General features: G+C 38.3%; 4 protein-coding genes across 4 annotated transcripts; 2 read left to right on the forward strand and 2 right to left on the reverse strand.

The window, feature by feature from the left end:
- Window positions 1–306: 306 nt before the first annotated feature.
- LOC134667925 (protein CREBRF homolog) lies at window positions 307–14,965 on the reverse strand. The gene is made up of 6 exons (XM_063525344.1): window positions 13,751–14,965; window positions 6,651–6,834; window positions 4,595–4,796; window positions 3,491–3,741; window positions 2,148–2,267; window positions 307–887 (listed from the first exon to the last, which is right to left on the reverse strand). Exons 1-6 carry the CDS (start codon window positions 14,480–14,482, stop codon window positions 793–795), a joined length of 1,584 nt encoding a protein of 527 aa, XP_063381414.1. The 5' UTR covers window positions 14,483–14,965; the 3' UTR covers window positions 307–792.
- On the forward strand, window positions 7,438–11,292 carry LOC134667926 (uncharacterized). The gene is made up of 2 exons (XM_063525345.1): window positions 7,438–8,366; window positions 11,156–11,292. Exons 1-2 carry the CDS (start codon window positions 7,595–7,597, stop codon window positions 11,167–11,169), a joined length of 786 nt encoding a protein of 261 aa, XP_063381415.1. The 5' UTR covers window positions 7,438–7,594; the 3' UTR covers window positions 11,170–11,292.
- A 412-nt stretch (window positions 14,966–15,377) lies between the features above and the next one.
- Window positions 15,378–21,556, forward strand: LOC134667928 (peroxisomal N(1)-acetyl-spermine/spermidine oxidase). The gene is made up of 3 exons (XM_063525347.1): window positions 15,378–16,805; window positions 17,139–17,259; window positions 17,563–21,556. The coding sequence occupies exons 1-3, from the start codon at window positions 15,451–15,453 to the stop codon at window positions 17,737–17,739; spliced, it is 1,653 nt and encodes a 550-aa protein (XP_063381417.1). The 5' UTR covers window positions 15,378–15,450; the 3' UTR covers window positions 17,740–21,556.
- A 3,389-nt stretch (window positions 21,557–24,945) lies between these two features.
- Window positions 24,946–26,428, reverse strand: LOC134667929 (8-oxo-dGDP phosphatase NUDT18). The gene has a single exon (XM_063525348.1). The coding sequence runs from the start codon at window positions 26,200–26,202 to the stop codon at window positions 25,207–25,209; it is 996 nt and encodes a 331-aa protein (XP_063381418.1). The 5' UTR covers window positions 26,203–26,428; the 3' UTR covers window positions 24,946–25,206.
- Between the last annotated feature and the right edge of the window lie 200 nt (window positions 26,429–26,628).

Consider the following 26,628-nt stretch of genomic DNA (forward strand, 5'->3'; position numbering starts at 1 on the left):
TTTAATGAACCATTTGTAACAAGTTCTTAGAAATCCCATGCAGATATTGCGACCGAAGTCGGTCGACAAAGGACATAGAGCTTTACTTTCTTATCTTTTGTTTACATCGACAGATGGTTAGCAAATGTGGTGACCTTTTGTTTATAGGTAGATATTGACTATTTAGATTCACTCGTTCGAAACAGTACAAACAGCAACACTCCTAACTGTACAACGGTGGACCTTATTACAAAAAGCATAAGGTCCACGGATGTACAGTTAACAGTGTGGGCGATGGTACTAACGTTTCGGATTTAAATTGATACATATATGTCTTTATCTTTTTACCTTTGCCTATAACGACTTCCGGATATAACGACGAAATTTCGGTGGTCCCTTCATCGTCGTTATATCCGAAATCCACTGTATATTATTCGGAAATGAATAATTAGTCTCGTCCTTTAATTTTATTTTTATTCGTTTGGAATCCACAGGCGCGGATTCAGAAAGGGGGCAAGTAATTCATATGGTCACATAGTACTCTGTATCCGAGTCCAAAATTGTGTTACGCTTATTCCGACATGACACCTATGTTATGGCATGATTTATACATGAATTAATAAAACATAAATTCTACCTCTTAGTTGCCTTTAGAAGCTTCTAATGACTATTTCTATAACTCTGTTACCATACAAAAATAAAATTGTCTTAGACAATTAAGCCTTTATGTGATATACATATTTTTTCTTTGCTAAATTAACTTTGGAGGTACAATAAACAGCCTTTCGTTTTGCAGTTCACACAGATTTTACCTTATATGTCCTTGAGCCCGCCATTTGCCTGCCCACTTTTGACATTGTCCAGGATTTTATTTACATACTCTGATGTTTTACCAGCAATTTTTAATTCTGAAAAAAAAAGACAACTGTTAATTTTGAAAACCTAATTAAAAAATACAGTTTAAATATCGTATAGTTGAATTATCGAGAAGATGGAATTGCATTTGTAGTGGTTGTACCGTTGGCAACAAAAGGAGAATAATTTTCTCTTAACTTAATAAAATGACATACCCAAGAAGTGGAATAAGTAGTAGTCCTCTGTTTTTTTCTTTTATTCGCTATCATGTTCTTCATCTGAGCTGTCACAAGTATTGATAATAAAATTGTCTGTTATTTGATCCATTTCTCCTTCCTGACATCGATATTTATTTTCTTCACTTTAACTTCACTTAATATTTATAACAGTTGAAAATTATTTGCTTACTTTGACTCTCAATAGGACCAAAATTACTTACAGCCATATTTTTTTTAAATATAAAAATTATTCGTAGTCGTACGGGCGGACACAATAATTAATTGAGAATACAATCAAATCAGAGTTAAAAATATACGCACAACGTAAATAATATTGACAATTTCACACTGACATTATTTTTGTTTTTAGTTCTTCGATATATATATAACAACCTCTTTGTATGCTGATAGTACAAGAAAATAGAAAATTCAAATATAGAATGCCTGTAAACAAACAATACTACTACATATGCAATTCCACGCTCTCGATGATTCAACTATAACTGATGAAGTGATGAAGAATTATAGATAAGAAACGATCCAATATTCCTCTTTGGGGAGCGTCCGCGGCGCGTTGAGCAAAGTAAAATTGCACTTTATATTGTGTTACTTAATGTTCACTTTTGTTACACCAATGAGGTCGTTCAGAAGAAGAGGCTTTCCCGCTTTGAAAAAAAATTACACGTGATATCTTCCCTGACACTCCCTCCCCCATCGTGATCATTAGTGATATTTCCCCCAAACGATCACATGATTTCTGGCGACCCCAAATTGCAATAACATTCTGTCATAGTATTTATCAAAAGAGGCGCCAGTCATTTATTACGTAGGAGGGGAGGGTCCACTATGTCTTATTTTCTCTTGATAGGCGGTGGAGAGAGAGAGAGAACTCTCTCTCTTCGCCGCCTCTCTCTTTACCGCCTTGTCGGAGAGAGAGAGAGTTCTACACAACGACGACGACAACATATCATCACAAAAATGCGCAAAGCCAAGTTTACACTTTGAGAAAAGCCCGGGAATGCACGCGATTACCGAGGCGCACACTCGGATGGACTACGTAATAAATGAATGGCACCACATCGAAAAAATAAATACCTGTTGCTGTGTTGACTACATTCTTAACATGAGCATTCCAGTCGACATTGGTCTGGGCAGTTCCTGTGGCTCTGTTCGCCAGCACTTGCTTTATCTGACTTATGCCGTTCAGCAGTCGTCCTGAAACAATACAATATGCAAGTAAATATATATTATGAAGGGTTAACAAAAGACTGATTTTTGACATGTGTTGAATTGATGCAGTTGATGCAGAAGCGCTGGCGGCCTAGCGGTGAGAGCGTGCGACTTGCAATCTGGAGGTCGCGGGTTCAAACCCCGGCTCGTACCAATGAGTTTTTCGGAACTTATGTACGAAGTATCATTTGTTATTTACCAGTCGCTTTTCGGTAAAGGAAAACATCGTGATGAAACCGGACTAATCCCAATAAGGCCTAGTTTACCCTCTGAGTTGGAAGGTCAGATGGCAGTCGCTTTCGTAAAAACTAGTGCCTACGTCAAATCATGGGATTAGTTGTCAAGCGGACCCCATCAGGCTCTCCTGAGCCGTGGCGAGATGCCGGGATAACGCGAGGAAGAAGAAGAAGTTGAATTGATGCAGTTTTACAAAAAACAATTGTCAAATCTAAGAAACCCTTTATAATCGTTTGTCCGGTTAGCTGCAGAAATAAAGTACTTGCATACAAACTTCTATGCAGTTACTTTTTCACTGTCCGTATGCATCATTTTGATATTTCCATTTGTTAGAAGTTAGAATGCGACAAAACTTAACAGAGGTTTCCAAGTTTTATGAATTAGGGGGTAAGACGTTTAAAAGAAACTAGACTTTATGGAGCAGCTCACTTCAATATCTTCAGTTAAATCTAAATAACTAGATCACCTGCATAAAAGTTAAACAATTCATTATGTCACCATTCATCGTAACATTCGTAACACACTTATGACGCAACTTTATCTCAATATTTCATAAGTCGTAAACAAAGAGATTATTTTGACTGTGAATGAATGGTAAAGTCTAAAAAAAATCCTGGCTAGATGGCGCTGCAAGTCGCCGTGTTTATTGGCAACTGGATTTATTTATTTTCTGGATAGTTAACACATTCACTGCCAGATAAAAAATAAGCAGTACGCGAGGCGGGTTGCAGCAGCCACATAAAGATCAACACACTAGAGTACTTTGAGCGCCCACTAGGCGGGCGCATTGGCGGATTTGCCCTAAGGTCTAGTAGACCCGGGCCTATTAAGATAGGGCCGGCAAGATATTAAGGGGCGGCAAATTGTGACAAAAAATTCGCTAATGATAACAAGAATTAACTCAAAATATTGTTTATATGATGGGTGCTGAGAAAGGGACGGCTACTTAAGATAGTATGTGAGGTACTTACTGTGTTCCTGTTGTAAACCATACAACTTGAGTTTATTGGCCTCATGCTGCGCCTTCTTCTTTAGCCGACAGGCGCGGGAAGCGAGCTTATTCTTCTCTTTCCTGGTCTTGGGCCTGACGTTGAACGGTAGCTCGCTCACGGGTATCATGTCGTTAATTACTTTGCCCAAATTATCCAGCTCTTTGCCAATTAAGTATAATTTTCTAGGATTCGGGGTCAAATCGTTACCATCGCCTTTTCTGGCTTTGCCACTGAAATGTAACAAAATAGTTATTAGTCCCATCAAAAACATAAATGTGAAATGAGAGCCATGGGCGTACGCAGCATTTTTTAAGGGGTGGGGCAGAAGTAGGGGATGCTGGGTATGTTGTAACAGGGTTCGGTTGATACAGAAATTCTTAGCTTATGGTCAGAGACCAGGGTGGGGCAACTGCCCCACCTTGCCCCACAGTGGATGAGAGCCAAGTTCAACATTAAGTATATGCGACGTTGCTGACTTCGCCGGCAAAAGAATTAGTTTAGTCAATCTGTGTAAGAATGTCCTATAATATTTATTTATTTATTTATATCTATGTATATGAGTGCCACTTGGGCAGTTCACTTGGGCTGCAATTCAAGTTCAGAATTTGTCCTGACTAGTTTTTATACCAACTAAATTTTAGAAAAGTAACATACTAATATGACATAGCTTAGCCTTTACATAAAAAACCGGTCAAGTGCGAGTTGGACTCGCGTTCCGAGGGTTCCGTACATTACCCAATTTTAACAATGTATTTTTTTATGTGGAACGTGAATGAAATGTCTTTAAAAAAACCCGTAGGGTCGAATCAAAAACTAAATAATTAAGTCCGACTCACGCTTGACTGCACATTTCTAATAGGTTTTCCTGTCATCTATAGGCAAAGCACTATTTTGTGTATTTTTTTTTTAATTTTAGACCCTGTAGTTTCGGAGATAAAGGGGGGTAGTGGTCGGACAGACAGACAGACAGACAGACGCACGAGTGACCCTATAAGGATTCCGTTTTTTTCCTTTTGAGGTACGGAACCCTAAAAACTAGCCTTTATCACTGCATAATGCTAGAAATAATTTTATAATAATTACCTATGTTTGATTCCTCTTACACTGCACTGCGGACTAAATACAGGGTCCGTGACGCTGTTCAACACATGGGGATCCTCAGACTTCTTTTTCAAGACCAGCCGCTGTCCTTTAGGACCCTTAGCTTGAACATTGTACTGCCAGAAATATCTCTCCTTTTTCGAATTCAGTCGTGATTGTTTACTCTCGGACTCGTCATTCGATTCTGAAATAGAATTGATATTTGTGCTACAAATTCGAAATCCCAAATAAGTAGTGATATGGCGCCACTTTATTATTTAGGAGGGGAGGAGGTCCGACCATGTTTAGTTTTTTATTACGGCTCCTCTACACGATGGGCCAACGCCGGCCACTCCAAGGGACGCAGCGATGCGGTAGAATGAGATAGCAATATCACTTGCTCCCTCTAACGCATAAATGCGTCCCTTGGAGTGGCCGGCGTTGGCCCATCGTGTAGAGGAGAAATTACAAGGGGTGTGGGGGGGAGTCTTGATAGCTCTTACGAGAGTTATGAGTCTTACGCCAGCCAAGTATATTTCAAAATCAAAAACTTAAGTAAAGAAATGGTCTGAAACAAACCAAAGGTGTAAATTCATTTTTCTTTACGATTCTTTAATAAATATTAAACAGGGGGGAAGGGATCAGCACATTATTATTTTTTTCTTATGGCTCCTTTACACGATGGGCCAGCGCCGGCCACTTCGAGGGACGCAGCCATGCGGTAGAATGAGATAGCAATATCACTTGCTCCCTCTAACGCATAAATGCGTCCCTTGAAGTGGCCGGCGTTGGCCCATCGTGTAGAGGAGCCATTACAGTGGGGTGGGAGCAAAAACTGGCAAAAATCGTCTTAAGTAACAAATAAATGGCGCCTGTTGACAAATCGAGCAAATACCTACCACTGTTATACAACACGTGTTGAGTTCGCCTTTTGGCACGTGTATCATACAACGTATAACAATGCGAGGAAATCGATAAAATGGATTTACAGTAGGGACGAATTAATGCCACTTTAATGTAATTTTATTTAAAGTACGAATTAATGTTACTTTAATGTAATTTTAAGCACGCATTTGTAAATAGCGTATAATTAAAACCAAAATATTACTTTGCTAATCCGCGTAAAAAATACGCGGATTAGCAAAGTAATATTTTGGTTTTAATTAATATGGATTTCCGCAAAGTAACGCCTGATTCTATTCACTAATAGCGTATAAATATAAATAGGTACCTACAATATCATCTTAATAATATACAACCTTGTACAAAACAGTATGTATGGCTTGATTAAATAATACTTGATAAGAAATTTTACATTGGAAATAAATATCGAGAAATTGATTGATCAAGATTGTGCCCAATCTTAGAAAACAAAGCAGTAGCTATACATGGCTATACTAATAGTTGATAACTTTGTACTGGTTTACTAAATAAATAGGTGCAGGATATTTGGATCCGGATAAGACAAAAGAGTTCAACGAAAAATATGGGAGGACATATATGGGGTCGGTACTGGCCAACCTCAATTATGATTAAAATTCGAATAACGTCTTGGTGGCATACGTTAGTGTGGGGGATCTGACCCCAAATTGAAAAACGGTTTAGGAAGTACGTCGGTTGTTATCGTAGACCTTGATCGTAGCCTAGACATGGGCCTTTAGTAAGTGACATTATCAAATCAGCTACAAAACATCCACTGCTGAAAATGTGTCTTTTGGTTGTAAGTACTGCTCTTGGGGGATGTTCATAAATTACTTCATCTATTTTTTACCCCCCCCCCCCCTTAAAATCATCCAAAAATCATGCTTCGAATGACCCCGTTTCCTCCCACGTCATGCTACATCATCAGATGTCCAGACCCCCTCCCCATTCGAAATGACGTAATTTATGAATAGCCCCTTGTACAACTGATCTCTACAATTTTAAGCTTATTAGTATCTGTACACCTTTTATCAGATCTTCTCACACCAAGTTTATCAGTAGCATTGTGGTTCCCATTTTTATTATTTCCTTAAATCCTAATTTGTGTACAATATTATCCAAAAAAAAAAAAACATACCATCTGATGATAAATCCTCATATCTATCACTATCTTCATCCGTCTCATCCCTGTCATCCTCGTCTTGCGATAAGTCAGCCGTGCTGGGGCTCAGGAGTCCTCCGGATAGCGAGGACACCGAGCCAGCTTCAGCCAAGGAACTGGTTGACAGTAGATGCTTGCGGGGTTCGCGCCTTTGCCATATCTGGTAAGAGAAATTTTGTATAAGCGAACGCATATTTGTGGCATTATCTATGACAAGGGACCTTATTATCGATGGCGCTTACGACATACTGAGTCGCGCGCTGTTGTATCTATCTATACCGGAGCATCGTCTCATAGATAGTCACATTTTTATAACCAGAAAAGGTGTCACTATTATTAATACATAATATTTTATTTTACGATCATGATAGAAATTCTTATATTTATGACATCAATGTAAACTTATTATGTAATTATCTTTCATGAAATAAATCATCTAATCTAATCTAATTAACACTTTTAGCACAATAAAAATATCAAAAAAAATTGCAGGACCCATTTTCAGAGGAAAGAGGAAAAAATAAATGTTCATGTTAAAATAATTTAATAATTACATCCTGTATGTTGGTATGTAAAAATAAATTTTGAAATTAAATTTTGTTTTCTTCCACTCCTGTGTCTTCACTAAGTTTTGGAAAAAAAAAGTTCAATTCCTGTGTCTTCACTAAGTTTTGGTACCCTAAACAAGTTTCTAACCATAAAAGGCTTTCTTATAACATACTTAATTATTGTTGAACTAATTAGATTACTAACACATATAATTGTTACATATGCTACTGTATGCATGTACTTATAATAAGGTATCATTGCGAATAAATGTCAGTGCGTATCTGAGCAGCCTTCGTTTCACTCGTCCCGTTCCGATATCCAACAGTGGCGACGATCTACCCGCGTGTTCAAAAAAGTGACTAGTGGCCGACATGAATTCGTCTCAAATCGGGATTTTGACGAATTTTGACCACAACACACAAACGTGGAAAGTGTACAAAGCGCGTATACAACAGTGGTTCATAGCTAATGGCATCGATGAACAAAGTGACGCGACCGGAACGAAGCGACGGGCAGTTTTGCTGAGCGCACTCAGCGATGCCACTTACAAGTTGGCATCAGATTTGGCATTGCCGAAAGATCTCCAAGTTGTTCCATTTGCCGACATATGTTCGCTTTTGGACCGTCATTTTACACCAACAACTTGTGGGTTTCACGAGAGATTTAAATTTTATTCGGCGGTGCAAAATGAAGGGGAGACCTACCCCCAATATGCGGCAAGACTTCGCGGCCTAACGGCAGAATGCGGGTTTCTAAACGTGGAGGAAGCATTGAGAGACAGATTTGTAATGGGAATGCTTCCAGGATCGGAGCGAGAAAAATTATTCGCTCAGAAACCAGCTGATTTGACTCTTTCTAAGGCGGTAGAACTGGCAGAAAGCAGACGTTGTGCCCGCGCAGGGGCAACCACGGTAACCGGGCAGGAGCCGTCGAGCGCTAATCAAATGTTCAAGATTGCATCGAAAGATCAAAAAAGTGCTAAAGTGTTGTGTTCCGTTTGTGGTTTTAACAATCACACGGCCGAAAAGTGTCGTTTTGCTAACCATAAGTGTCGAAAATGTAATGTTAAAGGTCATTTGCGCCGTATGTGCAAAAAAATTAATTACGTAAGTGAGGTCTGCGGGGACGATGACGGCGATGACGGTGAGTGCCATTGCTATAATATTCGCTCATCATCAGGCGAGCCTATGACGACGCAGGTTCATGTTCATGGAGTGCCAATGAAGTTTGAGGTCGACACTGGCTCAGCGGTGACCGCAATATCCGAGCAAACGTATTTAAATAGTTTTAAAGATGTGGCATTGTCTAAAACCCATAAGAGCTTGGTATCTTATTCGGGGGATAAAATGCATTGCTTAGGGATCGTGCGGTTACCATTTACGTATGCAGGCAAAACTAATGTATTAAATGTGCACGTGATTCGCGGCGGGGCAGAGCCCTTGTTAGGTAGGGATTTTATATCGCAAAATAATTTAGAATTAGTACAGGTTAATTTCTGTGAACAATCAACTAACTTTATGGATGAGTTGCATTCAAAATTTCCATCGGTTTTCTCAGACAAGCTGGGAACGTTTAATAAATATAAAGTAAAACTCAAATTAATGAATGATCATCAACCTGTTTTTTTTAAAGCGCGACCAGTGGCTTTTGCTTTACGCGATAAGATTGATAAGGAGTTGGACCGGCTGGTTAGCGTAGGCATATTAAAACCGGTTGAACATTCGTTATATGCATCCCCCATTGTGCCCGTGTTGAAGCGAGACGGGTCGCTGCGCCTGTGTGCGGACTACTCAGTGTCTATCAACAAACAGTTAATAGTGGAACAATACCCGTTGCCCACCGCCCATGAGTTGTTCGCTAGGTTGCACGGAGGTCAACAGTTCTCTAAGTTAGACCTTTCTCAAGCGTATGCGCAGTGTGTTTTAGATGACGAATCACAAAAAGTTACGTGTATTAATACACATAGAGGGTTGTTTTTATATACACGTCTCGTGTTTGGCCTGGCTAGCGCCCCAGCGATATTTCAAAGGGTTATGGAAGGGGTTTTAGCCGGTATGGAGGGCGTCCTATGTATGTTGGACGATGTTTTAATAACCGGTAGTGATAAGACTGAGCATTTGGCTAGATTAAATGCGGTTTTAAAACGTTTGCAGGACGCCGGGTTAACACTTCAAAAAACTAAATGCGAGTTTTTTAAGGATGAAGTGGAATATTTAGGCTATGTAATCAGCAAAGAGGGGTTAAAAAAGTCACCCGCTAAAGTAAGTGCCATTCTAAATGCACCAGTACCAAATAATGTAAATAAGCTACAATCCTTCCTGGGCCTCGTTAATTACTATAGGAATTTCGTTCCGGGGGCATCTACGGTACTTAGTCCGCTGTACAACTTATTGCAAAAAGGTAGTAAGTGGCATTGGAATGCGGAACACGATAATGCGTTTAAGCTAATCAAACAACACTTGGCTTCAGATCAAGTGTTAGCGCATTTTAACCCAAATGCAAAAATCATAGTCACTTCAGATGCGTCCCCTACTGGCCTTGGGGCTATTTTGAGTCTAATTGGGGATGACGGTTTGGAACGTCCGGTTTCTTACGCTTCGCGTACATTAAATGCGGCTGAAAAAAATTACTCCCAATTACAAAAAGAAGCAACAGCGATTATATTTGCCGTACGTCGTTTTCATCAATACCTCTATGGTAGGACTGTGCCGTTCGTTCTTCGCACGGACCATAAGCCGCTAACCACCATTTTCGGGCCCCACCGGGGTATTCCTGAGGTATCTGCTAATAGGCTCCAGCGCTATGCGATGTTTTTAAGTGCATATAACTATACTATTGAGTACATTCGGAGCGCTGATAACAGTGCAGATTACCTGTCGCGGGCGAGCGTAAACAATGATGACTCATCTGCCGGCGCGGGCCACACAAAGGGCGGGGCACCAGTGTCTATCGACGATAGGGCATCCTACATAAATTTTGTTGCTGACAACAGCTTACCTGTTACTTCTAAGGTGTTGCGTGAGGAAACTGAGAAAGATCCTTTATTAAACCAAGTCATAAAATTCATTTTAAACGGATGGCCAAAAAAAGTAACAGTTCAGGGTATTCAGCCGTATCTACTCTGTAAAAACGAATTAGCATTGGAGGATGGAGTAGTTATGCGGGGGCATAAAATAGTAATACCAGCAACGTTAAAATCTAAAATTTTGTCGGAGTTACATAAGTCGCACTTGGGTATTGTTAAGTGTAAAGCAGAAGCTAGGAGTAGGATATGGTTTCCCGGTATTGATAATGCTATTGAAACTATGATAGGTAGTTGTGATATTTGTAACCAGTTGAGACCATCTCCGCCGCGCGCCCCACTTGCAGTGTGGCCATACCCTAAGCAGGCATTTTATAGGGTGCATATAGATTTCCTGGGCCCAATAAATAATAGGTCATATTTAGTATTAGTGGACGCCTACTCGAAATGGGTTGAGGTGTATAGTGTTAGTTCGACCTCAACGTCAGTCGTTATATCAAAATTATATGAATTTATGTCGCGATTCGGATTAATTCACACGCTAGTCAGTGACAATGCCACATGTTTTTTGTCTGACGAATTCCGTACGTTTTGCGCTGCAAATGGAATATCGCACGTAACTTCTCCCGCCTACCATCCAGCCAGTAATGGGCAGGCGGAGTCTTACGTTAAGGTAGCAAAAAAGGGCATACGTTCTTGTCTTATGGCTAGTACTAATCAGAGGAAAGTAGATGAAAACCTGTCCAAATACCTATTCGATTATAGGAATTCCATGCATGTCACCACGGGGACTTCGCCTGCCCAGATCGTATTCGGCCGCAAACTTCGTTCGCGCTGGGACTTGTTATATTCCCCGGCACTATCGCCGTCCTCGTCCCACGCTCATGTTAAAACAGTGGAACGTAAACAGTGTTCACAGAGTAAATCCTATGGTGGGAAAAAACGGCCTGTTTTTAAACCTGGTGATTATGTAATGTATAAAAAAAATTATGGCAACAAAAAATTTACTTGGAATAAAGGTATAATAGTAAAACAGATAGGTAGAACTATACACTTAGTTAAGGATCATGTTACGTTAGTACAAGTAAAAAAACATGTAAATCAACTAGTACCGATTAAAGGAGTGGACGTCAACAGATTCCGTTACCCCAGTTATCAAAGTTTAGATGAAACAGAAGAACCCTCTGTCAACGACAGTTGTGCTACCAACGAGATCGAGTCCTCCTCACCAGTGGCCAGCGGCAGTCATGAGCCCGTCTCGTCTTCGCCAGCTGAAAGGGGAGAGGAAGATGGTACCTCGGACGGGTCCACCCAGGTCGCTACTTCAGGCGGAGAAGCTGAGGAATTCTTTGAGGCCTCTGATGACAATGTTCTGTCACAGCAGGTAGCTAACCCCGCTGACCAGAGTTCAAGGGGCGGGTTGTCAGGCATGTTGTTACGTCCACTTCCCCGAACAAATTATAAACCTTTTTATTGTATGAAATATACGAAACTGTAAATTAGGTTAAGAAGCTTACTCTCCATTAAAAACGGGGAGAAATGTTACATATGCTACTGTATGCATGTACTTATAATAAGGTATCATTGCGAATAAATGTCAGTGCGTATCTGAGCAGCCTTCGTTTCACTCGTCCCGTTCCGATATCCAACAATAATAAAATTATTAGGCATTGATAATGTTATCTTGGATGCCATTAAGAGGTTGTGCGCAAATCACGCGAGGTGTTTTCGGCTACTTTTTGAGCCCCCCTCCCCCTTGGTGATATTTGGTGAGGTTTTTGGCTACCCCCCCTCCCCCAACACAACCTCACGTGTATTTTTTCTTGAAATATTTCATTCGACATAATTTTAAGATAAATAGTATTGTATATAGAAAATCTTGCTTATTTTTCTATTTTCGTTAAATAAACTCGCTATTTTGAAATGCAGAGTGAAGATTTATGTTTAACGAAACCGCGAATAAGTATCTACTCATGTGGTAGGTTTTTTTTCTTAGTTTCGTCCACTGTAGAAAAATACATGTGAGGTTTCCTTATACCCCCCTCCCCCAACGTGATCTATCGTGATTTTTTCGTGACCCCCCCTCCCCCTGTCGAACCTCACGTGATTTGTGCACAACCCCTAAGAGGCATGTGAGGGAGATGTCCTACTCTGGTTGAAAAGTCTGTTAAATGGTGACCAGCTTTATACCATCTTATTCTAAAGGATTCTAGGGCCTTCATTAAGATATAATATAGGTAACGTAAAAATCATAAAACTACTAGAAGGTAAAGCTGTTTTAATCCATATTGATTGTGAATGTTGTTTTAGAAATATTTTTTTTATTTGCAACTGTCGATTGTTTTAATTGTTTTGACAATGTACCTTGACACAGTTATTATAAAGTCTATATTACAAGCATGATATCTTTTGGAATTCTTGATTTACTTACGCCTTTACGTAGATTGTATTAAGATAGAAATAATAATTTAAAATCATCTGCCAGTCCAAACTGTTTAGCAGGCACCAGGGCCCTATTTCACCAACGTGACAAATGTCACATTTTTCCACATCACTGTTACTGACGTCACAGGCCTCCATAGGCTACGGTAACCGCTTACCATATGACGGGCGGTGTGGTTGTTTGTCACCAACATGTTAATTTAAAAAAAAACTCCACTATATCGGCAGTAAATAAGTACTTATTTTGCAAAGCTAATGACAATTGTCACAAGAAATACGACAATTGTCACGAAATTCCGACACAGAACGACTTGTCGAATTGTCGCACCTGTCACGTTGGTGAAATAGGGGCCTGTTTGCAAAAACATCTCTATCTCACATAGAATGGTTTTGTTTGTTATCTATTTGTTATGTAATCATTTATAAGTAACTATGTATTTGTTTGAATATTTTAAATTAGAGAAACAATTATGACTTATTAGCATAGTAAAGTATTTATCCATATATCTTACTATGATTATCTATAACAGTCATTTATGACTTCTATGAATCAGTAATATGAACAATAACAAAGTTGTTTACAAACATGCCTTAAAATATTCAGTAGGTTGGGAATTCCAGAAGTTGTTTGTTTCATTTCATATCCTATCAAGTATAGTTTGTCAAAGGACTGTCTCATTTCAATCATAGACAAGAGAATCATACTATCTTTGTCTTACACAAGTACTAGCACCCAAAAGAAAAGGATGAGTATAGCCTTCCTGGTTGTTACTGACTGACAAATTGGTTTGACCAACTATACCTAGTAAATAACCAAATATTCTTTTTAGTTTTAACTCCCTTGTAAGTTGCAAGACCCAATTATTTATAGCTTTTGAATTTGGAACTTTCTTCTATTTCTATAAAGAGTCCTAAGCTCGAAATTAATTTGTACAGTCATCGTCAAAAATATGTTTACACTTTTGCACCTTACTCCTTTGTAATAAGGCAAAAAGTGTAAACATATCTTTGACATCAACTGTACGTAAGTATGCAGGGACTTATAAGAATATAAAAATCAGACCTGTTCCATAGTCAGGTGAGTAGGCGCTGATGATGACAGTTGTGTGTGCTGTGGCTGAACGCTGGGTGTGAACGGTGGCAACACTGTGGAGGCGGGCACGGACTGGCCCAGGGCTATCTCCCCACTGTAGCCATCCAGCCTTAACAGCAGCTCTGGCAACTGGTTCATAGGCTGAGCAAAACTGGACGATGCCGAGCTGTGTTGACTAGATGGAGAAAATGCCAGCTGTGCTCGACTGTACGGACTACAGGGACTCTCTGAAGCAGGCACATTAGGCACTTGAATAGAGTGAGGAGCGCGTCGCGACCCGCTCATGGCTCCACCTATTTGAATACAATAGCCATTCTCCTCAGGCAGAAGTAAATCGTCAAAATTTAGGTCATCTAGCAATGTATCTGGGTTAGCGTTTAATTCGGCAAGAGTCGGCCCTAGTATTAAATCGGCTTTGTCTACTTGAAATATGTCATCATCATCCATTTTGAAGGTTTCAGTTTTGGTAGAATTGTCTGTGTCGAACGCCATTTTACTGTACGTCATTGTGGGGGCATAGGAGCCTGAGAGGCTGTCCTGCAGACACAGGTCCAGGTCTGTGCCGAAGTCGCTGAGGTCCGTGCGCCGCTGCGGGATCGGCACGGAGGCCGACACCGACGACCCGAGCTCGAACGGGGACTCCTGTTTGATCTCCACCCCCCCATCTAATAGAAAGTCATGTGTGTAAATAGAATCAGACATTGCACGTGTTTGCGTAGCGCGACCTTGACTTAAAATCGTCTCGTTGATAGAGGCGCGCGCTTCCGTCTTTATCGATCGATTCGCTGCGAGACCCACGTGTCCCTGTTTGTGTTTATTTATTCCATCAGATTGTTTATACAGACACTATATTTACACTGACCACTGTTTTACCATAGTTAGCAGAACTGAACATGATATTTATCAGTTACATAACTATATTAGAGCATATTAATTTGTAAGAACTTGGTTATTCCATAGACGCGATTATTCACAATGACTTTTGATATCGAATTTGTCAGTAGGGCAAAAAATAGTTTCACAATTACTTGCAACTTTATTCGCACTTCAAGTCATCACATTCGGGACGAAAATAATGACGAAACAAGATATTTTCAACTAGAATTCAGATTCACTTAAATTGAAAATATTTTTATCACGACAATAACAAAAACACTCGCCCGTGTACAGTCGCGGAGTAAACAAAGTAAGTAAGTACATATCTATAATATGTGGTGTATATATTTAGCATATTCAAAGGTCATTAAAAAGGGATACCTTATATGCCACAATCAATAGATAGACAGAGATAGACAACGAATGGTGGGGAGAATAGTGTGATATAGAAATGTATAATGCGAGGATGACGTTTTTCCGGTATTTCTAAAGGTAGGTATACAACAAACAAGAAACTTGTAAGAAATTGTAATGAGAACCAGTAAATCATCTAATAAACAAAAACACTGTTATATTTTATTATACATCGTGGGAAACATATTTCGCATTGTTTCAATATGTATACGAATATTTAATTTTTTTAGGAATTGCTTTCCTTTGATGTATAACTACCTTACAGTAACTTTTTAAATTGATGGTTTAAAAAAAATATTTTCATAGATGTCGTAACCAACCAGCTGAACGTCAAATTAAAAGCGTAGTGCTAAATAATATTATTTAAATTTAATATTATTATGGGTGACGACAATTCAAATTCCAGTAAAAAATGTGATACAAATAAGTGTAATGTTTTAATAATTGGCGGCGGCATGGCCGGTCTGGCTGCCGCCAATGAACTTATCAAAAATGGTATGGACGACTTTAGAATATTAGAAGCAAGGAAACGAATCGGTGGTAGGATTATTTCTATTCCACTAAAAAACCACGAAGTGGAGTTAGGGGCGAACTGGATTCATGGAGTTCTCGGTAACCCGATATTCGATATAGCTATGGCTAATGGTCTAGTAAACATAATAAATATACCTAAGCCACACAAAGTGATAGCGGCGACTGAGGACGGCAAACAGGTGCCGTTTGGTGTGCTGCACGAGATCCATGAGGCGTACGTGGTGTTCTTGCGGCGCTGTGAGGAGTACTTCCTGTGCCAGTACCTGCCCCCGCCAGATATTCATAGTGTTGGAGAGCATATAAACCTGGAGGCCACCATATACCTTGAGCGTCTTCCTGACTCTGAAGAGAAAAAACTCCGCCGGCTTATATTTGACTGCTTGTTAAAACGGGAAACATGTATATCAGGTTGCAACAGCATGGATGAAATAGATCTTTTAGAATTAGGCAGCTACACAGAACTCCAAGGTGGCAACATCATGATCCCTAAAGGTTACAGCTCTATATTACAACCTATGTTAAAAAATATTCCACCTGAAAAAATTATATCTAATCACCCAGTAAAAAAAATTGTCTGGGATTCTGACCAGCACAGTACACGGCCTGAAGATTTGGGAGAGGAGTCTGAAGACTCAGACCAGACAGTGATAGAAGATATTACTAAGACCTCTACCTCTGAGTCTATGGTTAACCCTAGTGAAGGAAGTTTAATGTCTGAAAATGCGCACAAACCAAAGAAAAAAAATGGACATTATGTTGAAGTTATCTGTGAGAATGGAGAGACTTTTTTTGCTAATCATGTGATATGTACAATACCTCTTGGTGTGCTCAAAGAGACTGCCAAGGATCTCTTCCAGCCTTCGTTGCCTCAGTACAAAATGGAATCAATAGAAAGACTGCTATTTGGCACAGTGAATAAAATATTTTTGGAATATGAGAGACCATTCTTAAATCCTGATATTACAGAAATAATGTTGTTATGGGAGAGTCCGACGACACCTGAAGACATTGCCGAGTCGTGGTATAAGAAGATTTACTCATTTAGTAAAGTTACAGAGACCTTGTTGTTGGGCTGGGTGTCAGGGAGAGAGGCGGAATATGTGGAGACATTAACTATGGATCAAGTTGCCACAGCTTGCACAAACATTTTAAGGAAATTCTTGAATGATCCCTTTGTACCAGAGCCGCAGAAATGTGTATGGTCAGTATGTCTCTAGATATTTAATGTATCAACCTATGTTGACCCTAATCCCAAGGAGTTTTTTAACAGATTTTTTAATACACATAGTTCAATAGTTGGATGACAATGAAAAATAAATATCAATTAGTTGATCTGATGATGATGATGGAGCTAAAATGTGACCATAAAAATGCAAATAAGATCAAAACGCCAACAATTATTAAACTTGTATGCCTGTAAGCCTGTAACATAGCCAGATGCTAAACATGTCATGCTGAATGTGGCTTAAATATGTTAGTTACCAATTGCATGTATATTTTAATTACTAATATTTATTATATTGTATTATTACAGTACAAGTTGGAACAAGCAGCCCTACACGCGAGGCTCATATACGGCTCTTGCTGTAGGATCCAGTCAGACAGATATAGAGAGTTTAGCACAGCCACTATTCAGAAATGTTCATGATAAAAAGGTGATTTGTTTTTATTTATTGGTAATACAATTAAATTTATTTTTGATAATCACTAATGACGGAGTGCCCATTCAAAAATTGGAATGTCTGCAGGGTAATAAATGGGTGTTCATTATCTATTATCTTTCACGACTCATTATTGCATAGCGCCATTTACTTCGTCTGTTAAAACCCTTAACTATGCTAATGAGAAATACGCTAGACATTTAGGAGTTTTTGGATTCAAATTATGGCTGATTTCAAAAAGAGTTTCATAGTCACTTTTTAAAAAGATATAAAACTGAAAGTAATGATCAATTCCAGCCCACGCTGGTGTTTGCCGGCGAGCACACGCACAGCAGCTACTACTCGACGGTGCACGGCGCCTACCTGTCGGGGCAGGCGGCCGCGCGCCGCCTGGCCGCGCCCGCGCCGCCCGTGCTCGCCGGCGCCAGCGAGCCCGACCTCACCGCCTGGATAGAGGGCATACAGCTAGGATAAAACTGGTATCTAACTGAACATGTAAAATGCATAAATAAATGACAGGTTATGGGGATTACAAATTAATACACAGTTAAGGACCTATAATTTTAATTAGTCTAAAGTTTAGTGATTCCATTGTTGTGTTAAGATAAGATAAGATCTTTATTTGCATACCAGTATGTTACATATAGGTTACATAGTGGACCCTGAAAGGGTATAACAAAACATTGTTCACTATATACAGTATGTGTCTGACCATGGGGCTTTAATTCCAGAGCTTGATTTTACTCGCTAAACTGAGCTACTTTTACTATGGGACCAACCCTAAAATCGGGGATTTTTTTTTTGGCTTTTCCATAGAAAACGTCGACATCTGATCAGCCAAAATGTATGAAAAAGTAAAAAAAAAATTCGGGATTTCGGGGTTGTGCCATAATAAAAGTAGCTCAGTTTAGCGAGTAGAATCGAGCCCTGGATTTAAAGCCCCATGGTCAGTAACACCCTGTATATATTAATTACTTATTACAGTCAAGCTGTTTGCGCTTATATACATGCGTGAAAGTGTGTAATCGTATACTGTGACGTTTCGTAACACAATGGAATCAATTAACTTAGGATTAATTGCTGGTCCTTAACTACATACGTATTTTTTTAGCAATTCACCCTTATGCCTTTATTGACACTATAGTAATTGTTACCACAAGAGACGACTAAATATTAAAGACTGCTTATCGCATTACAATGTTCACTCGATTATCTTTGGGCTCTCTACCAGATGGCGCTGTAATACAACCGAATTCATATTTCCTGAATAAGTAAAAATCATCGAGATAAACATTTATCAGCTTGCAATTTTCTAAGGCCATTTCAAGGCTTCACCGTATTTAACCGTGTCTGGTAAAAGTAAAGTTTTGTATTTACGCCTAGCATTGTTGCATACTGTACAAATCATTAATTAGATGATTGGATTTAAGAGGCTTTTATTAAGGTTTGTCTAAAGCATTAGAGTAAAAATAATTATTAAATTGAACACATTAGCTACTCTAAAAATGATACAATGAAGTTACCTTTGCCTTAAAAGAAAATTCCCAAAATGGTGCAGTCAGAAGGGTTGTATACATCCTATTTATTTTAGTTATAATTTATGTAGAAATAAGTAGCAATCGGAAGATATAACAATATTCTGTCTGTACCCTTAACCAAAGCTGAAGCTATATTGCGGAATGGAAATGAAATACCCGTCTAATGAAAAGCTTACACATGTATGTACATATTACCTATGTATTATTATATTAGGGTATTGTGCTCGCACGTAATACCTACCATACTTTTTTTATAGCAAAGTTTTACTACCAAAACTACTTTTTTCAATTAATGTTTTTTTAAGTATTAAATCTCCTCAATGTAGGTTTTATTTTATTCCAAATGAGATGTATCGATTTTATATTAAACCAACAATATAAATGTATGTATTTACCTACTGTAGATGAATTATACAAAGTTTTGTGGGCTTTTAAAATATAGCCTTGTTATAGCCTCTTTGTTTTGTAAACATACCTACCTAGTTATTATCAGCGACGATGCTTGCTTAATACAAATTAGCAAAAGATTTTATTTTACATTGTTTTACAGTACTTACTTATGATGCAAAAATCATGAATAAAATAAATTTAACTATAGGATAAAGTAGCCTGCTCTCTATATTCTCATTATTTTGTCAGTCAAGGTAAACTCTTTGTAGAATTTTCTCGCATTTTTTAATAAAAATATGAGTTGCCCTATTACAGTTTTAAGATGCGTACCTACCTGCAAAGAGGATTAGAAGTAGAGAGTTACTGTCATGGTAAATTATCTAGCTACAGTTCATTTACTGCCATCTTTTGACAGAAGATTAAACCTGTTTAAACGCCATTTGACTTTGATCCTTATTCTTTAACTGATATGTATTAACTTTTTAAATATTAATATTCACGCCATCTACTCGAGCATAGGCTGAAGGTTGTGGCGCCATCGCTCAAAAACATGGAACTATACCTTTGGCCTATAGTCGAGTAGATGGCGTGAATATTAATATTTAATAAGTCAATATATATCGGTGAAAGAATAAGGATCAAAGTCAAATGGCGTTCTAACAGTTTTATGATCTGTCGAAAGATGGCAGTGAATTTACAGTGGCTACATAATTTACTTTGACAATCCGTCTCTATAGACTTTATTCTCTTTGCTACCTGCATGACCCTATTAAAACAGTAGGACCCTAACCGCCATCTAGCTAACACCTTACTATAAAACTATTATATTTTCATACAAAGTTGTGGTAGTCCTAAATAATAAAAATCCTAGATAGCGTAACTTTAGCACCGTCTACTCAACGACGTTGATGTGATTATTTATTATAATCTAGGTACCTGTGTTACTTTTACTACATAAAGTCTTTGGAAAAACACAACTTTGTATGGAAATGTTTCTGTGTTATTAAACTAGTCTGCCACAACTAGACATCCCACCTAAGAATTCATTCCATATGTGTTGTTTACTGCTGAACTTCGTATGAAAATTGTGTATTACACGTACTTACGTACTTGTAATATCTGTCCACTGAAATAATGGGCATTGTATTCCCAACTCTCTATTCTACCAACAATTTTCAACCATGTCCATGATTGCCTTAGAATTAGGTGTGCAGAGGCGTACAGCAGTGAAAAAAATATATTCGTTCTAATAACATTAAAAATTACTCCGAGAATTAAGAGATATTTTATCGGGCACTTCATGCGACATAAAAATGAAATAATTATAACTAGCACGATTATTTATTATTTACTTCCGAATTTGATCACATAATGTGCCTGATTTAGAAGCACATGGTTCCTGCTGAGTTGTTTCTAATATAGAAAAAATATTACTTATGAATTAAACCGAAAATCAATTTTATTGCTTTCATTGGAAAGTGACTTACTTAGTACGTGACTTCTTGTTTTAGAAGGTACCTACAGCTTTCGTGAACTGAGCCTCCGATAAGCTGATTCAGAGCAAAGAGAAAAGAGTATATAGAGGCGGATTGTCAAAGTAAATTATCTAACCACTGTACATTTACTGCCATCTTTCAACAGAAGATTAAACCTCTTAGAACGCCATTTGACTTTGATCCTTATTCTTTCACTAATATGTGTTAATTTGTTAAATATTGAAATTAACGCCATTTACTCGACTGTTAGGCCAAAGGTTATAGCGCCATCGCTCGAAAAGATTGCACCATACCTTTGGCCTACTCTCGAGTAGATGGCGTTAATATTAATATTTAACAAACTAACACATATCAGTGAAAGAATAATGATCAAAGTCAAAATGGCGTTCTAACAAGTTTAATCTTCTGTCGAAAGATGGCAGTAAATGTACTGTAACTACATAATTTACCATGACAGTAACTCTCTATTCGAATTCTCTTTGCTCAGAGTGTAGGTGCAAATGCTATGATAGATATTATATGTAAATATTTTTACTTTTGCCTTAAAAAGGTACTAATGCGTAATGTGTCTCGCATTAAATCTTTTATTAAACTATTTTAGTAACAGCTACTTTTTCAAAACATTACCTACAACATGCAGTATTAACAACCTGTGCTTTTCTAACTTCCCAAAACTAATTCAAAACACAAGTCTGGTCTGGTACCCAAATGTGGCCGCGCTTGTAACTTTTACTTTACCTATAGTTGTGTTTGCTCAGAGCAAAAAAAGGTCAACCACGGCGTTGCATGAACAAGAGATTTCCTTTAGCAGGATTGATCCTTAGGACCCAAGGATGGATTTAAGAAGTGGAGCCACCCAGGTTTTTGGTGCAGGTGGGGGGTGGGGGGCGGGGGGGGGGGGGGGGGGTTTAAGCGTCTGCGACGTTTGAGGTTAATAATTTTTTAAGTTTAGGTTCTAAGTCAAGTTTAGAATAATTTTCAACTAAATCAAAGATGTAGACATAGATTTCATCGAAATCGGTTCAGCGTTTATTGATTTCCCATACAATCCTACACCTTAACTTTCATTTTTAAGGTTTTTTTTTGGAATAAAAACTATTCTATGTTCTTCCCCGGCACTCAAACTATCTCTATACCAAATTTTATCTAAATCGGTTCAGCGGTTATTGAATCCCCATACAAATTTCCTCCTCCCTTTTCACACCCTTAAGGGATGATTATTGAGATTAAAAGTTTGCTATGTTATTCCCTGGGACTCAAACTATCTCTGTACCAAATTTTAACTAAATTGGTTCAGCAGTTTAAGCGTGAAGAGGAATTTAAAAAAAGTACTTTTTTCATATTTTATGTGTTTTTACTTCAGAATGGTGTCATTATGATATCAGAAATGAATTCGGCACCCCCGCTTTATACGGAAACGATACCAAACTTGACCTAGTAGCTTAAATGATACAGATATCAAGATCAACTTGAGAGCTTCTTGAATCCATCCCTGCGTCCTAAGGACCAATCCTGCCAAAGGAAATCTCTTGTTCGTGCAACGCCGTATATTAGCTCCAGCGCCATCCACTACTACTTATTTCAAGAGACATTAGTTTAGCAGGGACAAGTAAAAAACAAAGACAGCAGATGACACAATGTATCGTGATTTGGATCGCTTTGACCTGTTTAACTATGTTCCAACTGGGCTCGATTGCAATTATTTTCATTTGTCGAACGAATGAAAACATATTTAATATGTTATTCTTATTTAAGTTTGGTCTTAAACAGAATGTTTCGTTTTAATTGTAGTTAAAATCTATTGATGTTTTGTTGCATTTATCATTTCGATTCTATTAATATTTAAAATAGGTACCTAGGTATTTAGTTATTTATACCTACACTATATGCCTATAACTACCTACCAAGAAAAAAAATGTATAATAAATCTGTACAAGTTGTACTCCTTTTGATTGCTTTTGACTGGCTATATTTCATGAGATTAAGGATATTGTAAGACATGACGATGTATGTATATATTATACAATTTGCTTATAAAATGCATTTTCTTTAATATAGAGCAAATTATTAATAGAGGTAAATAAACAAAATTTTCTGTTATGCATTTTCGATCGGATAGGTGTATATTCATTTTTCTAGTCAGTGAAAGTTTTTTGTATCGCTTTAATAAATCAGTTAGGATGACATGAAATGTATTGTTTAATTTTATTACCTATTTCCTTTAATGGTTTGGCTAAAAACTGTTCTATCTAGACATTTAGGTACCTTAATCGTTTCTGTACGCGTGATATGAAGCAGCCAGCGACTGAAGTTGCTAAGTAGGCGAGGTGTTCAAAATTATCCGAACAACACTATTATCAAGGGAGTAAAAACGTGCGAGGATTATATTGACCGCCTCACCCCTCACCCGCTTAAGTACAGCCAGCAGCACCGAATAAATAATGTACTAGGTACAGAAGACTCACTCTCTAACAAAACGCGTCTGTTACGATCATTACAGATATGGCCGCTAGGTGACGACAGCGCCACGCGTGGCTTATGGCTTTCCCCAATATTGGGGTGGAACGGATGTACTTTTAGCTACCTGTAGCAAAGCGACGAAATCGCGGAGTGAGCCACGCCTGCCAGCACGCAGTAGCTGTATTATACTTACCAGCCGTTACCGCTTATTATGTCGTCACGGTGAATCTACCCATCTGCACAAAGGGTCCGCAATGCACACGTGACTTTTTTGGCAGTGCAAGCGGGCAAACACTAATTAAGCCCCCATAACATTGCCACGAGAGCTTTTTCAACGCGCGTTAAAAAAGCGCTAAAATCTGTCCGCACTCTAAATTCAATTTAACGACCAAGGCTTAAAGTCGAAAACCCAACAACGCTTGATAAAAAGCGCCACCGCTGTCGTGTGAATAGATACTTATCCATTTGTGTCATTCAAACGCGCGTTGAAAAAGCTGCCGTGCGCATGGGGCCTAGGCGAAATCCAAATTGCTGTGACATGTGGACAGACAGACGGACATGATGAAACTTATGAGGGGCTCCATTTTGGCCATTACGGAACCCTTATAAAACGGTATTTGTTGCGCCAGGATAGAAACTTCATTAGAATAGGATGTTATCCATTTTGCAGTTTTATGATAATTATCAAATGTCTGAAATACCATGCATTGTTTTACAATGTAATTAAATATGAAGGAATGTGCACTTTGCAAATACTACTATGCTTTTGTTGTAGGAAAGCAAACGGTTGAATAAAGTTTCTAACCCATGACATGACAGAGTTATGCAATTAAATTTTCTTAAAATTGGCGATTTTTTCATGAGAGCTGCCTCAAGAAAGGACATGTGCAAGCACCCTTGATTAAAATGTAGTGCTTGATATTAAAACATGTAAAAATTCAATATAAAAATATTATAATTTTTTTGCGTTGGGGCCTGGGGCTCCCTCTTAAGCCCCCATTCGCACGACAGCTTGTTCAACGCGCGTTAAGAAAGCGTTTGAATGACACAAATGGATAGCCATGTATGTATTCACACGACAGCGGTGGCGCTTTTTATCAAGCGTTGTTGGATTTTCGACTTTAAGCCTTGGTCGTTAAATCGAATTTAGAGTGCAGACAGATTCAAGCGCTTTTTTAACGCGCAGTGAAAAAGCTGTCGTGCGATTGGGGGCTAAAGGTTCTTGATATTTAACTCAGAATGATGAAATCTTTTAGCGGAGTTCATTCACATAATATGTCATGCTCATGGATATGTCTAATACAAACGTCGCGCAAAAAAAATGCGCCAAATAAAATAAACATACAAAGACTGCTCCTGTGCCGTCACATACACGCATGAATCTTGGAGAAATGCAAATTCGCAATATGATTAGCAATACAAATCCTTATTATTTACCTGTCTATCGCAACAATGAAATATTGAAACAAGCACTTGTTTAAACATTTTATTGTGTAGTATAAAAATATAGAGATGTATAATAAAATTAACAAGTACCCAGCACATAAAAAAACATACACTAAAAATAAGTAGTAGAAATAAAAATACTTGGTTACAGTTTAAAGCAAATATCATGTGATGATATTGTTTTATGTATGTTTGATATACATTATTTCATATAATTTTCAGGTACTGCAATAACAGTCTGAGATTACAAATTATTATGTCATGTAATCTATAATAAAACATTATTATCATTAATATCTATCTACTTTTTATTTGATATTTTTTACTAGTCATATCATAATCACATAACATAACAGATAAAAGTCAATATAATATGGAATGTGTCAGAATAGAACTTATAGAAATGTAAGTAGAAGTAACATAATAAATTGTATTTTTACATTTTTAAATAGATATCTTACTATCCCCCTGCAATTAAAAATATGTTATATATGGTATATGTGTTCATAACAAATTAGTATGTTAGTTTTTTGTTGTTTTCTTAAAGTACAGTAAGTTGAGTATTCTTGATAAACATAAATCATATCCATTATGTTCATAATGGTCATAGATCAACGAACAACATGGAGTTCTACAGTAGAGTTTTTTGTTGTTATTTTAGAGAGCAATTGCTGTTCTGATTCCTGTAACAACTCATGCCATACACATTTACCAATGAGGGGCACCTCTTCTATAGGAGGCCTAAACGCTACCAACAGGGTCAGGCAACAGCCGTCACTTGAGGGATCGGCCTCCACATTGAGGAGGCCCAGAGGCCGGTGTTGCCCGACATCAGCCCCAAACATTTCCACCATAAACCTCCTCAATGTTGAGTGCACACTCTTAGCTGGGTTAATTTCACAAACCGGAAAATGTATGGCAGTTTTTTCACTCAACAACACATGGAGCCTGTTCGTACTTCGCCTTTTAATAACTACAATGAGCCTTAGCAGATCTTTGACATGTGGAACAGCAGCGGGTAAAAGGTCTTTGTGCCATCCCTTTCCAGGATGACTTTGTTTGTACAATTGAGTCTTTTCAATTAGGTGCAAGATGTCATTGGACCTCAAAGTTATCTCTTGTAAGTTTGAAATCCATTTTGCTTGTAATGATTCCTTATCAGCTTTGGCGGGAGTCTTGAGTTCGCCTCCTGTGACGTCAGCAGTGAGCACGAACCTGTACCACATGCCGCCGGCGGTCTCCACGACCAGCAGCGTCGTGGGGTCGCAATGCAATCCTGTTTCTTCAAGCACTTCTCTCATAGTGGCCTGCACTATAGTCTCACCTTTCTCCATGCGCCCTGCGGGCAAGTACCACTTGCCGGCACAACTTTCCTTCGCTTCCTGCATCATTAATATTTCATTTCGTTCGTTGATTATAACACAGGCCACAACGTATGTTACATTTTCTCCGAGTACCGGTTTAAAGTTAGACGGCGTTGTCGGTGTGATGCCTTGAGATTCCGCAACAGAATTTTGATCGGCAATGGTAAAGTCACAGAAGTCTTCGCCTTCCAATCCTAAACCTTCCAGTAACCGAGCAACATTTGTATCTACTTGGCGCGACATATTTACCCACTTTTCTAAAAGAAATGACACAGCGTACTTAACAAATGATTTGACTGATCAATAGTAACGAACTGGACTTGCAGGTTTTGTTTATGCAATTTTAATATCCATTAACGAGCATTAGGAATTTAAACAAAAATATTTCGCACACTTTTGTGTTTACGTCATAATTGTTCCGTTTCCGAATGACGTTTGATTGACAAGACAAGTATCCTGCAGCCATGGATTGGCCCACATTCCACAAGATACAGCTAAGCGAGGTGTGGCAAAAAAAAAATATAGAGGTAAATGAAAATTACTTGACCACGCAAATTCAACATGCGTGATTGTGAAATCATAAGTTCATTATTATAATAAATACTAAAATATTTAATATAATAATATATACTTTATTTAAAAAGAGGTCTGCATATTCGCATTGTTTGA

This window comes from Cydia fagiglandana, chromosome 10 (assembly GCF_963556715.1).
Source record: "Cydia fagiglandana chromosome 10, ilCydFagi1.1, whole genome shotgun sequence".
Classification (NCBI taxonomy): domain Eukaryota; kingdom Metazoa; phylum Arthropoda; class Insecta; order Lepidoptera; family Tortricidae; genus Cydia; species Cydia fagiglandana.